Source organism: Neolamprologus multifasciatus, chromosome 17 (genome assembly GCF_963576455.1).
Source record: "Neolamprologus multifasciatus chromosome 17, fNeoMul1.2, whole genome shotgun sequence".
NCBI lineage: Eukaryota > Metazoa > Chordata > Actinopteri > Cichliformes > Cichlidae > Neolamprologus > Neolamprologus multifasciatus.
In genome coordinates, this window is record NC_140455.1 from 27433024 (window position 1) to 27445614 (window position 12591).

A 12591-nucleotide genomic window follows, 5' to 3' on the forward strand; every position below is an offset into this window, starting at 1 on the left:
TGTCACGTGCAGAAGGTCAATGTGTGTATGAACTCCTAGCAGCTGAACATCTAAGAGTGGAAAATGCGACCTTTACAACCATGTAAAGAAAGAAACGTACACAGACAAAGACTGGAATTTGAAGAATTTATTTTTTAGTGTATGCACTGTCAAATTGTGAGTGCTTCATTTAGAATGGATACATTTCAGAGCATTTATGACACTTCAGAACCAGATCAAGAAATAGGCCTGGTAACCACTAAAGCCAGAATTCAATGCATTTCTATGCCAAACATAAAATCAGTTCTTTAAACAGAAATTTAGATCAATTGCAAAGAAAAGCAGGTGAGATATGGGTAACATTAAAGAACCTTTTTGCAAGTGTAATTCAGGGATAAAAAGAATGGACAGGAGTGGTTTTCACATATATATAAGAGCATTATTCCAGAATTCTATGGGCTATGTTTGTGCAGCATAATAGTAGTCTAACAGCATCTGTGAATGGCACGGCCCTGACATAGTGATTTAGCATTGAAATAAAGTTTTCCATGTATAACATTATAAAAGTAACTCTGAAGTGAACAGATGAATGAGCAGATTTTAGATTTTACACCAAGTGTACGTTTCAGAGTGGTAGGCGAACCACTCAGCAGCTCCGCAGTTGTTTTCCCATCGATCCCAGCCTATGTGTCATTATGATGGATTGCTCTGTGGGCTTCAGGGAGACCAGCGCTGGGCCCAGTGTATTGACAAGGCTCCCATTTCCCTCTCCCCCTCTTGTTAAGTACTTCTCCCCCAAGTTAATGAACTAAAAACAAGGAGGATTGTGGGGAAGGGAATGATTTGTGATCGTCTCTCGAGTTTATATGTTTAGCTCACTTTATAGGATTGAGCACATGCAGTTTGAATGGCAAAATAAAGATTCAGCATTGCATAGTTTTGGTTTGTACAGCCACATATGTGCCTTAGCACAAAAAATCAGAGTCATTCCACTGTGGTCTCTTTGTCCAATTTGCAAAATAATATGTTAATTGACTCACAACTTTCCACAATAGTCGCACAACTTTACTGCACGAACTATGAGGAAAAAAAAGATAACAGATTTTTAACAACCATAGCTATGATACAATCGTCAGCTAGGGAAATCATAGGGGACCAACCCAAATTGGCAGCAGGCGGAAGATGTGGCCTCATTCAGACAGTCTAATCTGGCATCTGTTATTGCAGACAGAATCAGTGGGCCCATGGGGCTGCCAGGAGAGGAGAGAAAGAGGTGTAATTGAGAGCAGCAGTTTAGATCTAATAGGAAAATGAGATGAGATGGGTACTAAGTTCGGGTGAGTGTCCAAGACAATCGCCCTTTATCTGAAGATGTAGTCATGGTGAGCAAAGCACTGTTAAGAGTCCGGGCATGTGCGCTGCATTTATTATGTGATTTAAATAGCGGAAATTGACATTATAGGCTGCTTTGTGACATAGATACATGGACCAATGGACTTGCAAGGCTTGCAGTTATGTAGGTTGTCACCTCCCTTCCCATGTAGAGTCAGTCAGTTCACATAAGCTCATATAAGTAAAAAAAATCCATATCTATTTGTCAAAACTTGACTAGAGTGTGTTTCATCATCATTAGGAAGTATGAAATGTAGATGACACACTTTCCATCAACAAATTTCCCAATCTTGTGTCTAGAGCAAACATCTTTTTGTGTTTTTTTAACCAAAATCTCAAATCTAAAACACATCACATGTATTTGTGCAACAAAAATTTGAAAGAAACAAAAACAAAAACACGCCAGAGTTCATCGCACTGAAAAATGCATTGCTGTTCCCTTTCAATGGTCATCTCCCTCTGAATGCCACGTCCTTGCTTTATCATTACACTGTGGTGATCTTCTTATCCTTGGTGGCCTGTTTAATGGCGGCTTGCTCACAGATGATTTCCTTCAGCCTCTGTAGCCGGGTGTTTTGAGTGCTCAAATCACCTACTCCTGTCTGACTGCGATGGAGTAAGGAAAGGGCATTGATGTACTCCAGCTCTGTGTAGCGGACACCCTGGTCCACCACCAGGTTCAGCAGCTCATCCGCAGTGTTGTACAGCATCTCATAGTACTGCCTGAAAGAAGAAGGGAAGGTTGTAAATCTTCAAATTAACTGGAAAGACAAAATGAGCAAAGAAAAGGATGCAAGAGAGGAAATCAGAGTGTGTAGATGTCTTCTAAGGTAACTGTTAACTCTTCTATCAGAGGTCAGTTTGCAAATGAAATGTCAATGTTTTTCCAGATCTATTTTAAATGATAAACAGTTTGGGAACTTTAACACTGAATTGAAATCCATTGTGGAAAAAAAAATTCTGGGGTTGGTGTGGAGATAATCTGTGCCAACTTTGGTGAAGATTATAAAAATGTGTCAGTCCAAAAGCATCCAGTTAGTAAAAATTGGAAAAAGGTTTAAACATTAAATTGATAAATACAGAGACACCCAGTAATGGTACAGCTGCTCTGTCTGAACTGTAGACACCTAAATTTAATGGGTATTTTCTTTACCCACGCTCCGCTTCACCACCAACTTTCATAAATATCAACCTTGCAGTTTTTTCTAATCCTGCTAGCAGACAAACAAACACTATTGAATACATAACGTCCTTGAGGACGTAATCAAGGGAAAGCAAGGGGAGAGGGAAAAAGAAAAAGCTACATGCAACAGTAACACTTTATAATCCTCTGTTATTCATTTTTCCAGGGCTAAATCAAAAAGAACAACAAGAACAAAGGGAAAACACAGAAGCCACACGTACTGCTGTTGCTGTCAGCAGCAATTTTCTTAAAAAGGGCTTCAAGGACCTCAACCTCCTGCCACTGGGAGTTGAAGGTAGAGGGAAACCATTCAACAGCTACAAACTACTGAAACTATTCTAATGAAATGCTGTTGACAGAGCCAAAAGCAGAAAGAGGCGTGCGCAGAATTAATAGCTCTTTAACCAGAACTGAATACCTCAATGGGCCATTTGAAAAGGACCATGAAGTACACAATAATAATGCAGGAGCACAAAAAGAGAGCAAGTATTGTTGAATAGAACACACATTCCCTGCTGACAAGAACAATACACATACAGATCAAAAAATACCAAACACAAACGTTTTGAGCACAGCATTTTTAAGATTTGTTTTAGGCGTTGACCTCTTGTGGGTGTGTGACCATAGACTGTATAACTCATTAGCATCAACTTACAGTACTTGGCCATTAATATGGATTTCAGTAGGAGTCTAGCTTGTCATGAACACAAAATACAGATACCTGTACAAAGAGGGCCTGGAGGTAAGCAAATGCACAGGAATCTGTGGAAGCAGGACACACAATTTTTCTTTGGTCAGGGGTAAAATGAGTCTAAGACCAAGATGCAGGAATCCTAAAGAGACAACAAATGTTACACTTTCATACGATGGTTGTAGACACAACCAGAGCAAGAGGGCACAGGTGAGCTACAGTCCTACTATTGCATGTTTACAGTAACTATAGTTACTGTAGTCTTTAGTAATGGCCAATAGTGTGCACATGGACAACTAAGATCAGGTTAGCAACTTTTATGGAGCTCTGTATGGACTGCAGAAAAAAAGCACAGGGATTTTAGTAGCAGAACATTTAGCCATGATTTATTACAGAAATAAATGAGATCAAACAAGTGAAAAATATGCTTTGTCTCTCTTTCAATTATATTAGTTTCAACACCAAGTTTTTCTTGGAGCTCCCAGTGTCACAACACAAGCAGCAACATCCTGGGTTTGTGTTGTACATTAATACACTGAATAAAAACTGACTGTTTACTACACAACATATCTCGGTCAAGGACAGGTGATGGTCAGTCAACAGCAGTGGCTTCTGCTGCTCTAAGTAAAGAGAGATAATTACAAGGCTGACATTGTAATGTCTTGCTGAAGAAAAGCATGTGAAAGGCATTGGGGGTGTTGCGACTAGGCAAACAATGTCAGAGCCACCGATGTTTGAACGTTCTTTGTGTGGCCTTGATGAAAATTAAATTAAATGTGGATGTGGTTTAAAAGGGTTAAGCTCTGTTGTGCCAGAAGAAGTTGGAAGTAAATGGATTCAGATATTTCTGATATGGCTCAGTAGAAAGACGAAAAAGATCCTTTGACTCATTTGTTTAGCTTCAGCACCCATCCCAGAACCACTCCTTTCTTGAGATGTTCATTTGCTATGCTAACGAGGCGTTAATGAGCACTTAGGGAGCTTCTGTTCCAAGGTGTTTTATGTGCTGTCATTTTAGATATTCAACAAAAGAAAAAGACCTGAAAAGAGTAATGGAAAGGTTAGAACGAAAGAGGGAGTGCTTGAAAGACGGAGGGAAAAGGAAGACGACTAAAGAAATGAATGCAGAGCAGGGGTGCATAATGTCTGTTTTTGGCCTTCCACAGCAGGCGTTGGCTTTGATCGTCAAAGCATTTGCATACTGTCTCACCCTCTATCCTGCTTAAAGTCTTTTTCATGCTTTCATCCCTAAGTTCATTTAGTAAAGAAGCTTGTCAACACTGATGAGTAACACCAGTTCACTCCTTAAATGGAGGTAAGACAGATGAAAAAAAGAAAAAGAAAAGAAAAACAGGTCTCATTTTCTTATCTATACAATATCTGAAACAAAACATTAGCTCAAGAGCAATCCCATTTCATTCTCTAGAGCCAGTGTTTAACGACGCACTTGAAGCAAATCGCCTCATTATTTGATCTAATAAGATAAACAAATATAATCATAAATATGCACATTTTTATTTGTTGAAGGGAGGCGCTTTGAACAGAAGGCTTTTCTCTTTCAAACCGCCATCCTTAAGTCCAAATGGAAAGCAGATTGGATTAACCGGACTGTTCTGAACAGAGCAGAGAAAAACAAAAATAGCAGAAATTGCACCTGACTGCTTGAAATTGTCTCTGTGTAATTTCCTAAAGAGGCAGAGACATAACCACTGCAAACGTCTGTGTAGTAAACATTTATGTTGTTAGTTTTACACACAGTTATTTGCTATGGTACATGATTCCAAAGTCACAGAGGTAAAGCTGAGTGGAGGGTGTAATTTACTCGGTAATGTGAATGTGTGTGTCTATCAGAACAGTATGTGGTGATTCTGTATAGTTTAATTAAGAGAATGTTCCAGGTAGACGTCAGTAACAAGTTCCACATGCAGTGAGAGATGAACAGCACCCCTGCTAAGTCTTTGTTGGACATTTTTCTTCAGTCTAAAAGACCATCTGTCTGATAGAACAGCAAAAGTAGCTGTGCAAATATGGAGTCTCTCCATTTAAGTAGCAGCTGACAAGAGATAATTGAAAACAATCTGATCGACGCTGTGAATACGGACTTAATTACAGCGTAATAGCAACTGCTATTCCTTTTGCAGTGATTACTCGAAAAGAGGTCCCAAAATGTGTTGACTAGTAGATGAATGCAGAATAATTAAAACATTTAGTACTAAAGACAAGGCATGCTCCCAGGCAAGGCAGGCAACTGCTTCGGGAGGCGATGGTGAGTGAGTGCTGGGGCCTCTTAGGGCTGACAAAATGTACACTCATTGCCATTACATGCATGCATGTTTAAACAAGCCTAATGATAACAAAGCAATTGAATCAATAAAATGAAGAGGGGTTGTCCTTCTGGTTGGTTAAAAAAAAAAACAAGAAAAGGGGTTTTCCGGTACGGAGGCAATGTGGGTGGACGTGTAAGGTGAGAGCTCCCAGGCTCACTAACCAAAACTCCCCAAATTTACTCGAATTATTACTCTGACAGCATTTCACACTAATGGAGGAGAAAACTGGTCATAAACATAGAGGCAAGACACCAATGAAAATGGGAAAAGTTGACGATAGCGACGAGGGTATGGATGGCCTGCAAGCTAGCATCCGCGCCATCCATGAAGAGCTAAAAGCTACCAGGTTGCACATGAAAACAGACCTGAAAATTTTCAAAGACACCTTCTCCACGGAACTTACGTGTTTCAGATTAAATTAACAAATTAAACGAAATTGCCAGAGACTTAAAGGACACGATAAGTAGAGTGGGTGGGGCAGAAGGGAGGGTGGCGGAGGTGGAGGAGTGGGCTACCGTGGCGAACGAGGTTCTGCTTCAAGCTATTCTAGCACAAGAAAATATACAAGCTAAACTGACAGACCTGGAAGCCCGATCACTAAGAAACAACATTTGTGTTTATGGAATCCCAGAAGACACAGAAGGGGATAATCTACGGGAGTCCTTGGAAACGTTTATGAAAATCGCAGTTGTCCCTAAGTGATACTGAGCTGGGAATGCAAAGATGTCATAGGGTTCTCGGCCCGAAGCCACCGCCGAATGCCAGCCCCCAGTCAATAGTGATTCACTTTCTGGAGTACAGAATTAAAGAACTAGTGCTCCGCTCTGCTTGGAAAAAGAAAGAGGTCGTTCTGAACGGAGTGAGAATCTACTTTGACCAGGACTATCCGACTGAAATTCAACGGAAAAGAAAGGCTTACGCCCCCATCAGGAAAGTCCTTAAAGAAAAAGGAATTCTCTTCCAGACCCCCGCACCAGCTAAACTCCGTGTCTTCCTCAGTGACGGCACCGTAACTTATGATAGCGCAGCGGAGGCCACGGAGGATTTGAAGAAAAGGAAGGTTCTGAGCTTCGCGACCAGACCCGATCCACGGACGCAACACAGGAAAAGCTGAAGAACCTTTCCTGGGAGACAGCGGGACGCCGGAACCGTGATGCATATCAAGATGATACTCCAGGCATTTCGACATGAACCAAGGGACACAGTTTGATCATGTCCTGAACTGAATACTTGAGAAATTCAGTTTCTTTACCGATTTGACTTTTCCTGGGTAAGGGTTGACACTTCAGCTTTACTTTGAATATAATTTAGGGTAAACGTTTAGATTTCATTTTACATCTAAATATATACTGAAAGTTATATGTCAGCCTTAGAGTACTTAGAGATTAAGACATTGTTCTGGGAGCGTACTTTCCTGGTTAGTTTGATTACTTCTTATTTTGTGGTATTTAGTTTATGCATAACCTCAGGAGACGTCACTTTACACAGGAGAGTACTTTACTGTTTTTGAGTAGAAACCACAGTTCTCTCATTTGTTCTGTTTTAGTTAAAGTTCAAGTTTCAAATTTTGACAAATGTATGTTGTGTGTGGGTGTTTTTGTTTGTTTGTTGTTGTTTTCTTGTTTTGTTTTGCTAAAATGAAAAAAGAAGGCCATCATATAATTTTTTTGGCAGGAGGCCCACCTAACGGGGCATGAAAAACTTAAGTACCCTGGATTTAAAAACATATTTTATTCATCAAATACAAAGGGACCCAATAGGGGAGTTGCAATTCTGATTTCAAATAAAATCTCTTTCCAGTTCTCTTCACAAATTGCAGATAAGGAAGGACGATATATTTTGGTAAAAGGAATCCTAGACTCTAAAGTAGTGACGCTACTTAATATTTACAGACCTCCTGGACAGAACAAATCGTTAATAAGGACCATATTTGATTTAATTGAGAAAAGAGACATCAGGTGTCCTGATATGTGGTGGAGACTGGAATGTACAATTACACCCTACCTTGGACTCCTCAAACTTATTAAAAAAGCAGAATTCGGAAAGATGCTTAATGAGGTTGGGCTGATTGATGTGTGGAGAGAACGTCATCCTTCTTCAAAGGCATATACATTTTTCTCCCACCCGCATGGTGTCTACTCAAGAATTGACTGTTTTTTTATGTGCAAATCAGAAAGACCGAGGATAATAGAATGTAACATTGGACCCAGAGACGTTTCTGATCATTCGGCAGTACACCTAAAGATACATTTGGATATTAAGCCTAGAAACGTTGTATGGAGACTGAACACTAGCCTTTTGAATGACCGAAAATGTGAAGAATTTATTAAGAAAGAAGTTAATGAATTTTTGGAGGTTAATGACAATGGTGAAGTGTCACCAAGTACCTTGTGGGATACCGCGAAAGCAGTGCTCAGAGGAAAACGAATAATGTGGTCAGCGAGGAAGAAAAGGGAAGAAGAGAGGCAACAGACTATCATGTCAAATAAGTTGAAAGAATTGGAACAAGCACATATATTTCCAAAATGGAAAGATTTGGAACTTGCTCAATTGGATATACCTCTACAGTCTTTAATGGGTGATATAAGTCTACAGAAAAAACATATGTGTAATTTGCATGAGTGCACCAAAGTAGCCTTAAATACATGGACTAAACAAAGTAAAGAATTCAATTTAGAAAGGAAAATGCGAATCCTAAGGTGGGTAGGATATGATACCGGTTTTACACCAGCACATTTGGATAGGGTGTTTAGAGAATGGACTTGGAAGGGTATTACAGCATACTGTAAAACCTCAACCAAAACAGACATGGACAGCTTCCTACAACTCAGTGAAACTTACGGGTTAAATGAAACAGACTTTTACAGATACTTACAATTGAGAGACCATTTTAATAAAAATATTAAAGTTGCAAGGGATTATTCTGAGGGGGGGCTCATTGATATGTTTGTCGACACATATAAAGGTAAAGTACATAAAAAGCTGATCTCGAAACTGTACTCATGTTTACAATCATACAGGACCCACTCCACCCAGTATGTTAAGAACAGATGGGAGAAAGAATCAGATATTACACTTACGTGTGAAGATTGGTTGAATATTTGTAAAATAAACATAACTACCTCTAGCTTCCCTCTTTGGAGGGAATTTTCCTGGAAGAACAGTATGAGTATAAAGTAGAAATCACTTCAGAATAGCAAACCTGAATCCAGTAACTGCTCGAGGCAATGTGGCAAGACTATGGCTGACCACTACCATATATTCTGGGATTGTCCAGCTATTAAATCCTATTGGGCCGAAATACTAATGAGGATTAAAATGTAATGGGTTTTGAGATTGAGTTTTGCTTTGCTACAATATATTTGGGAGATGTACCAGTTGAGATGAATACAAAAGATAAATACCTTTTTAAAATATTCCTGACAGCAAGTAAAAAAGTAATAACTAGAACTGGCTGGACCCACCAACGGTTGGAGACTGGTCAGCCATAGCAAAAGACATTTGTGAAATGGAAAAGATGACCTTTTCTCTAAAACTCTGTCAAGACAAATTTCAAAGATATTGGTCAAAATGGTTTTTGAGTATGCAAAAGGGTTGTGAATAATGTAGGGAAAGCATCTTATCCATTCCCTTCCCATCCTGTTTTCATTTAACCTGATTTTCCGGTGCTCGACTGGTCTTAATACCTTATGATGCTGAATGGACACTTGTATAGACATGCACAAAAATATGTCAAAGGGTATACGTGCATGAGTGTGCATGCGTGCACATGTAGATATGTATTATGTATGTATATGTAGATGGGTAGATGCTTGAAGGTGTGTGTGAGTATGTACATAGACGTGGGTATGGGGGTATATACAAACAAGCAAGATGCACAGTGTCTCTCCAAGTGGACTTTTTAGTAACTTCCCATAGCCCTGGGTGAACCCCTCCCTCCCTCCATTATTTTATTTTATTTTATTTTATTTTTTAAATTTTATTTGCTTATTTATCTTACTTATTTTTATTATTATTATTTTTACTTCTCTTTTGTTGTTTACCTTTTTCCCTTGCTGTGTCTGTGTAAATGTTAATGTTCCTGTTCCTAAAACTAAATAAAAATAAAGTATAAAAAATAAAATAAAAAATAAAAAAAATAAAAAACAAGAAAAAAAAGTGTGGGGGGGGGGTGGCAAGACAGTGGTGGGCAGGCCAGATAATATAATCGCAAATAACTAAGCACTGCTAGTGTAGCCTTATCTGTGGGAGTGATACACCTAATGTGCCTTCCAGTAGAACATTATTTATTTTTGATTGATGTTTAACATTAGTTAACCTGACTGAGTCAAGCCTGCACAGCCAGGAGTGACCATCAGGACACCGGCGGTTGACTTATCAGTGTAACTAGCAGGCTGAAAGAACATATAAGCTAGGCATTACAGTATTAACACTTCATAACAAGTCAGCATGGTCTTAGGCATTGGCAAGCAGTATCTATGATTTCCTACCAACAGACCACAGAACCATTTTCCAAGTTAACTTTAAAAGAGCTCAAGCCCAGACAATGTGGTCATTAATTTCTTGTCTGACATCCATGAAGATCACTGGCATTTCAAGCTGGTTTCAGCCTCATCCCCTCTGTAGAACATTTTTGGACTTTCTGAATCTGTTAACTTAATTAGCTTATCCACTCCTCAAACACTCAGCCTTTCCAGGGTGCTCTTCTTTCACTAAATCATATTACTAACTTGTTGCAAATTAATCTAATTAGCTGTTACATGTTCCTCCAGACATTTTTGTTTGTTCATTTTAGCATTTTTAAAAAGAAGAAGAAGCAAAATTCATTCCCCTGTCTTATCATTTGACATGTTGCCTTATACGATTTTCAGATAAACCTGCTTAAATACTGTGCAAGTCAATAGCTTCCCAACTTTTTGGTGAACAGTGTTTTGATGTCTGTTTTGTACCATCTAATTATCAAAACAATCCCAGTGCTAAACTGTCTGCTGGCTGTTCAGAGTGTGTGTAAAGCTTCTGGTCTCTATTCAGTGCAGATGGAAGCGGGCTGGGCTAAGCAAGAGAAAGCTTAAGGTGTGTATGTGTTTGTGTGTGTGTGTGTATCTGCACGTGTGTCTATCTACCCATGTGTCTGAGTGATGTATGTTAGTGTGTGCTGAAAACACTTTCAAACAGTTCATTACCCAAGCAGTTGGAAGGCCATTTGCCAAACAGAGTAAGGGCTGTTAATAAGATTAAAATCTCTCAGTGCCCCACCATCAAGAAAGAACCCCTAGTGAAACACACACATCATAACACTCACGCACACAAACACATTTTTTGCCTTCTCCTCTCGTCTGAAACCAGTTAATGAAACCAGCATTCTTGTTTTTTCACACAAAACCAAAGTAAATTCTCATGTTGACTGCCATTATCGTTAAAGATTTTATGGGCTCCATCCTCGACACACACATTTACTTTCACCAATTTCCACCTGCTTCCTCCAGAACTTCCATCTATAAGGGCTATAATCAGCTTTTAGTAGCTTTTGTGTGTCTGTGTGCAAGCATCAACGTCCCTCTGTAGTGTGCTCTATTAAATTTTAATTAACTTCCCCTTCCCCCTCCTCAACAACGAATATTCTTTCAATTTACGATGTGGAGATGCAGAACAGGGCAGAGAGATATGTATGTCAATGGCACAGGAGTTGTGGCGGGGGTGGGGGTGTATAGAACAAAAAGACAAAAGAGAAGGAAAAGTGAGAAAAAGAAAGGATTTGGCGCAATTAGTTTCCCCTAATTTCTAGCATGCACAATATTAAGGCCATTACAGACTGCCTCTGTCAGCACATTTGGAACAACACATTAGTTAGAAGGGGAATGATGATGAGGAGGAGGAGGAGAAATAATGGGAGAGTCTGTGGATCAACCTTTGAATAAGCTGGAATCCAAAGCTTGTTGCTGCAGTAACAAATACCTCTGACAGCAACAACGGGGCTTCTTGACTTTCTTATCCTCTTTATTGTCTTTAACAGTACTTTCACACTTAAATAGATAATGCATGTTTTGGCATTCAGGTATGGATCAGCAACTTTCTGCTCCCACCGATCCATCTGTTTAATATGCCATTAGCACCACACATGTGTTAAAGATCAGTTTTTTCCCCAACACATAAATATAATAGTGACTCAAGATCAAAGCAGCAGATCAGTGACATCAGTCATTATTTTTGTGCTTCTTCAGCTATCTTTCCCAATTCTTACGAGATGTTGGTTTAGTTCTGCAGTTTTCTAGACAAAAAAAGAATTCTTCAGGTGGTATACACTGGTGGATCCCAAACTTTTTGAAACCTCAGGAACCCGTCACAGTGATTTTGTTTTTCCTCGGTAAACTTTCAAGATGAGGCATTCAGGTGTAGGACAGCACCCTTCCCTTCTACAGGAAAAGCTGTAAGCCAAGTCGGTTTTACTTCTTTTATGTTGTTCTTTTGTAAATCTTCCCCTCACTGCTCTGACAGCAGTAATTTCTGACTGCAGTGCTTCTGGCAGACTTGTGAGCCGGAAACCATGTCATGTAAGTATCACAGCTGGCAACCATGAAGCGTCTTGCCCAGTCTTAGCTACACTAGAACTATACAGTATCTAAGTTTGCCAAGCCAAAGGGTGAAAGAAAATGGATCCTAACAAAAACAACCTGTGAATGCTTGCACTGATGCGTGTCATTTTCACATATAAATAGTGTTTTCAAAAGTGAGATGGCTTAGTGTGGATTTAATCTTAATACACTCTTCTGCCTCTTTCAGGCTCCCTCCCTTCCTGCGGTCTCCCTCCCTCCAGAGCAGTGCATTTGTCTTTCCTCTGGTAATGAGGAAAGGTCTGCAGAGACTTGAGACTGAAGCTTCATCAGCAAAGGCCGGCCTCATCATGCTGCACCGTGCACAACAAACACATACAAATAAGAGCACGCACACAGACGCGCTCTCACTGGCTTCATCAGCAAAGACGAGTGTCATCATGCTGTGAGGTGCACATATATAAACAC

At 39.7% G+C, this 12591-nt stretch overlaps 1 protein-coding gene across 1 annotated transcript in view; it reads right to left on the bottom strand.

The window, feature by feature from the left end:
* Nucleotides 1–112: 112 nt before the first annotated feature.
* exoc4 (exocyst complex component 4) overlaps nt 113–12591 on the bottom strand; it is a 135029-nt gene continuing 122550 nt past the window's right edge. The window contains exon 20 of the mRNA XM_085138404.1: nt 113–2094. Within this exon, the coding sequence (XP_084994530.1) occupies nt 1857–2094 (238 nt within the window). The 3' untranslated portion in view covers nt 113–1856. The remainder of the gene's footprint in view (nt 2095–12591) is intronic.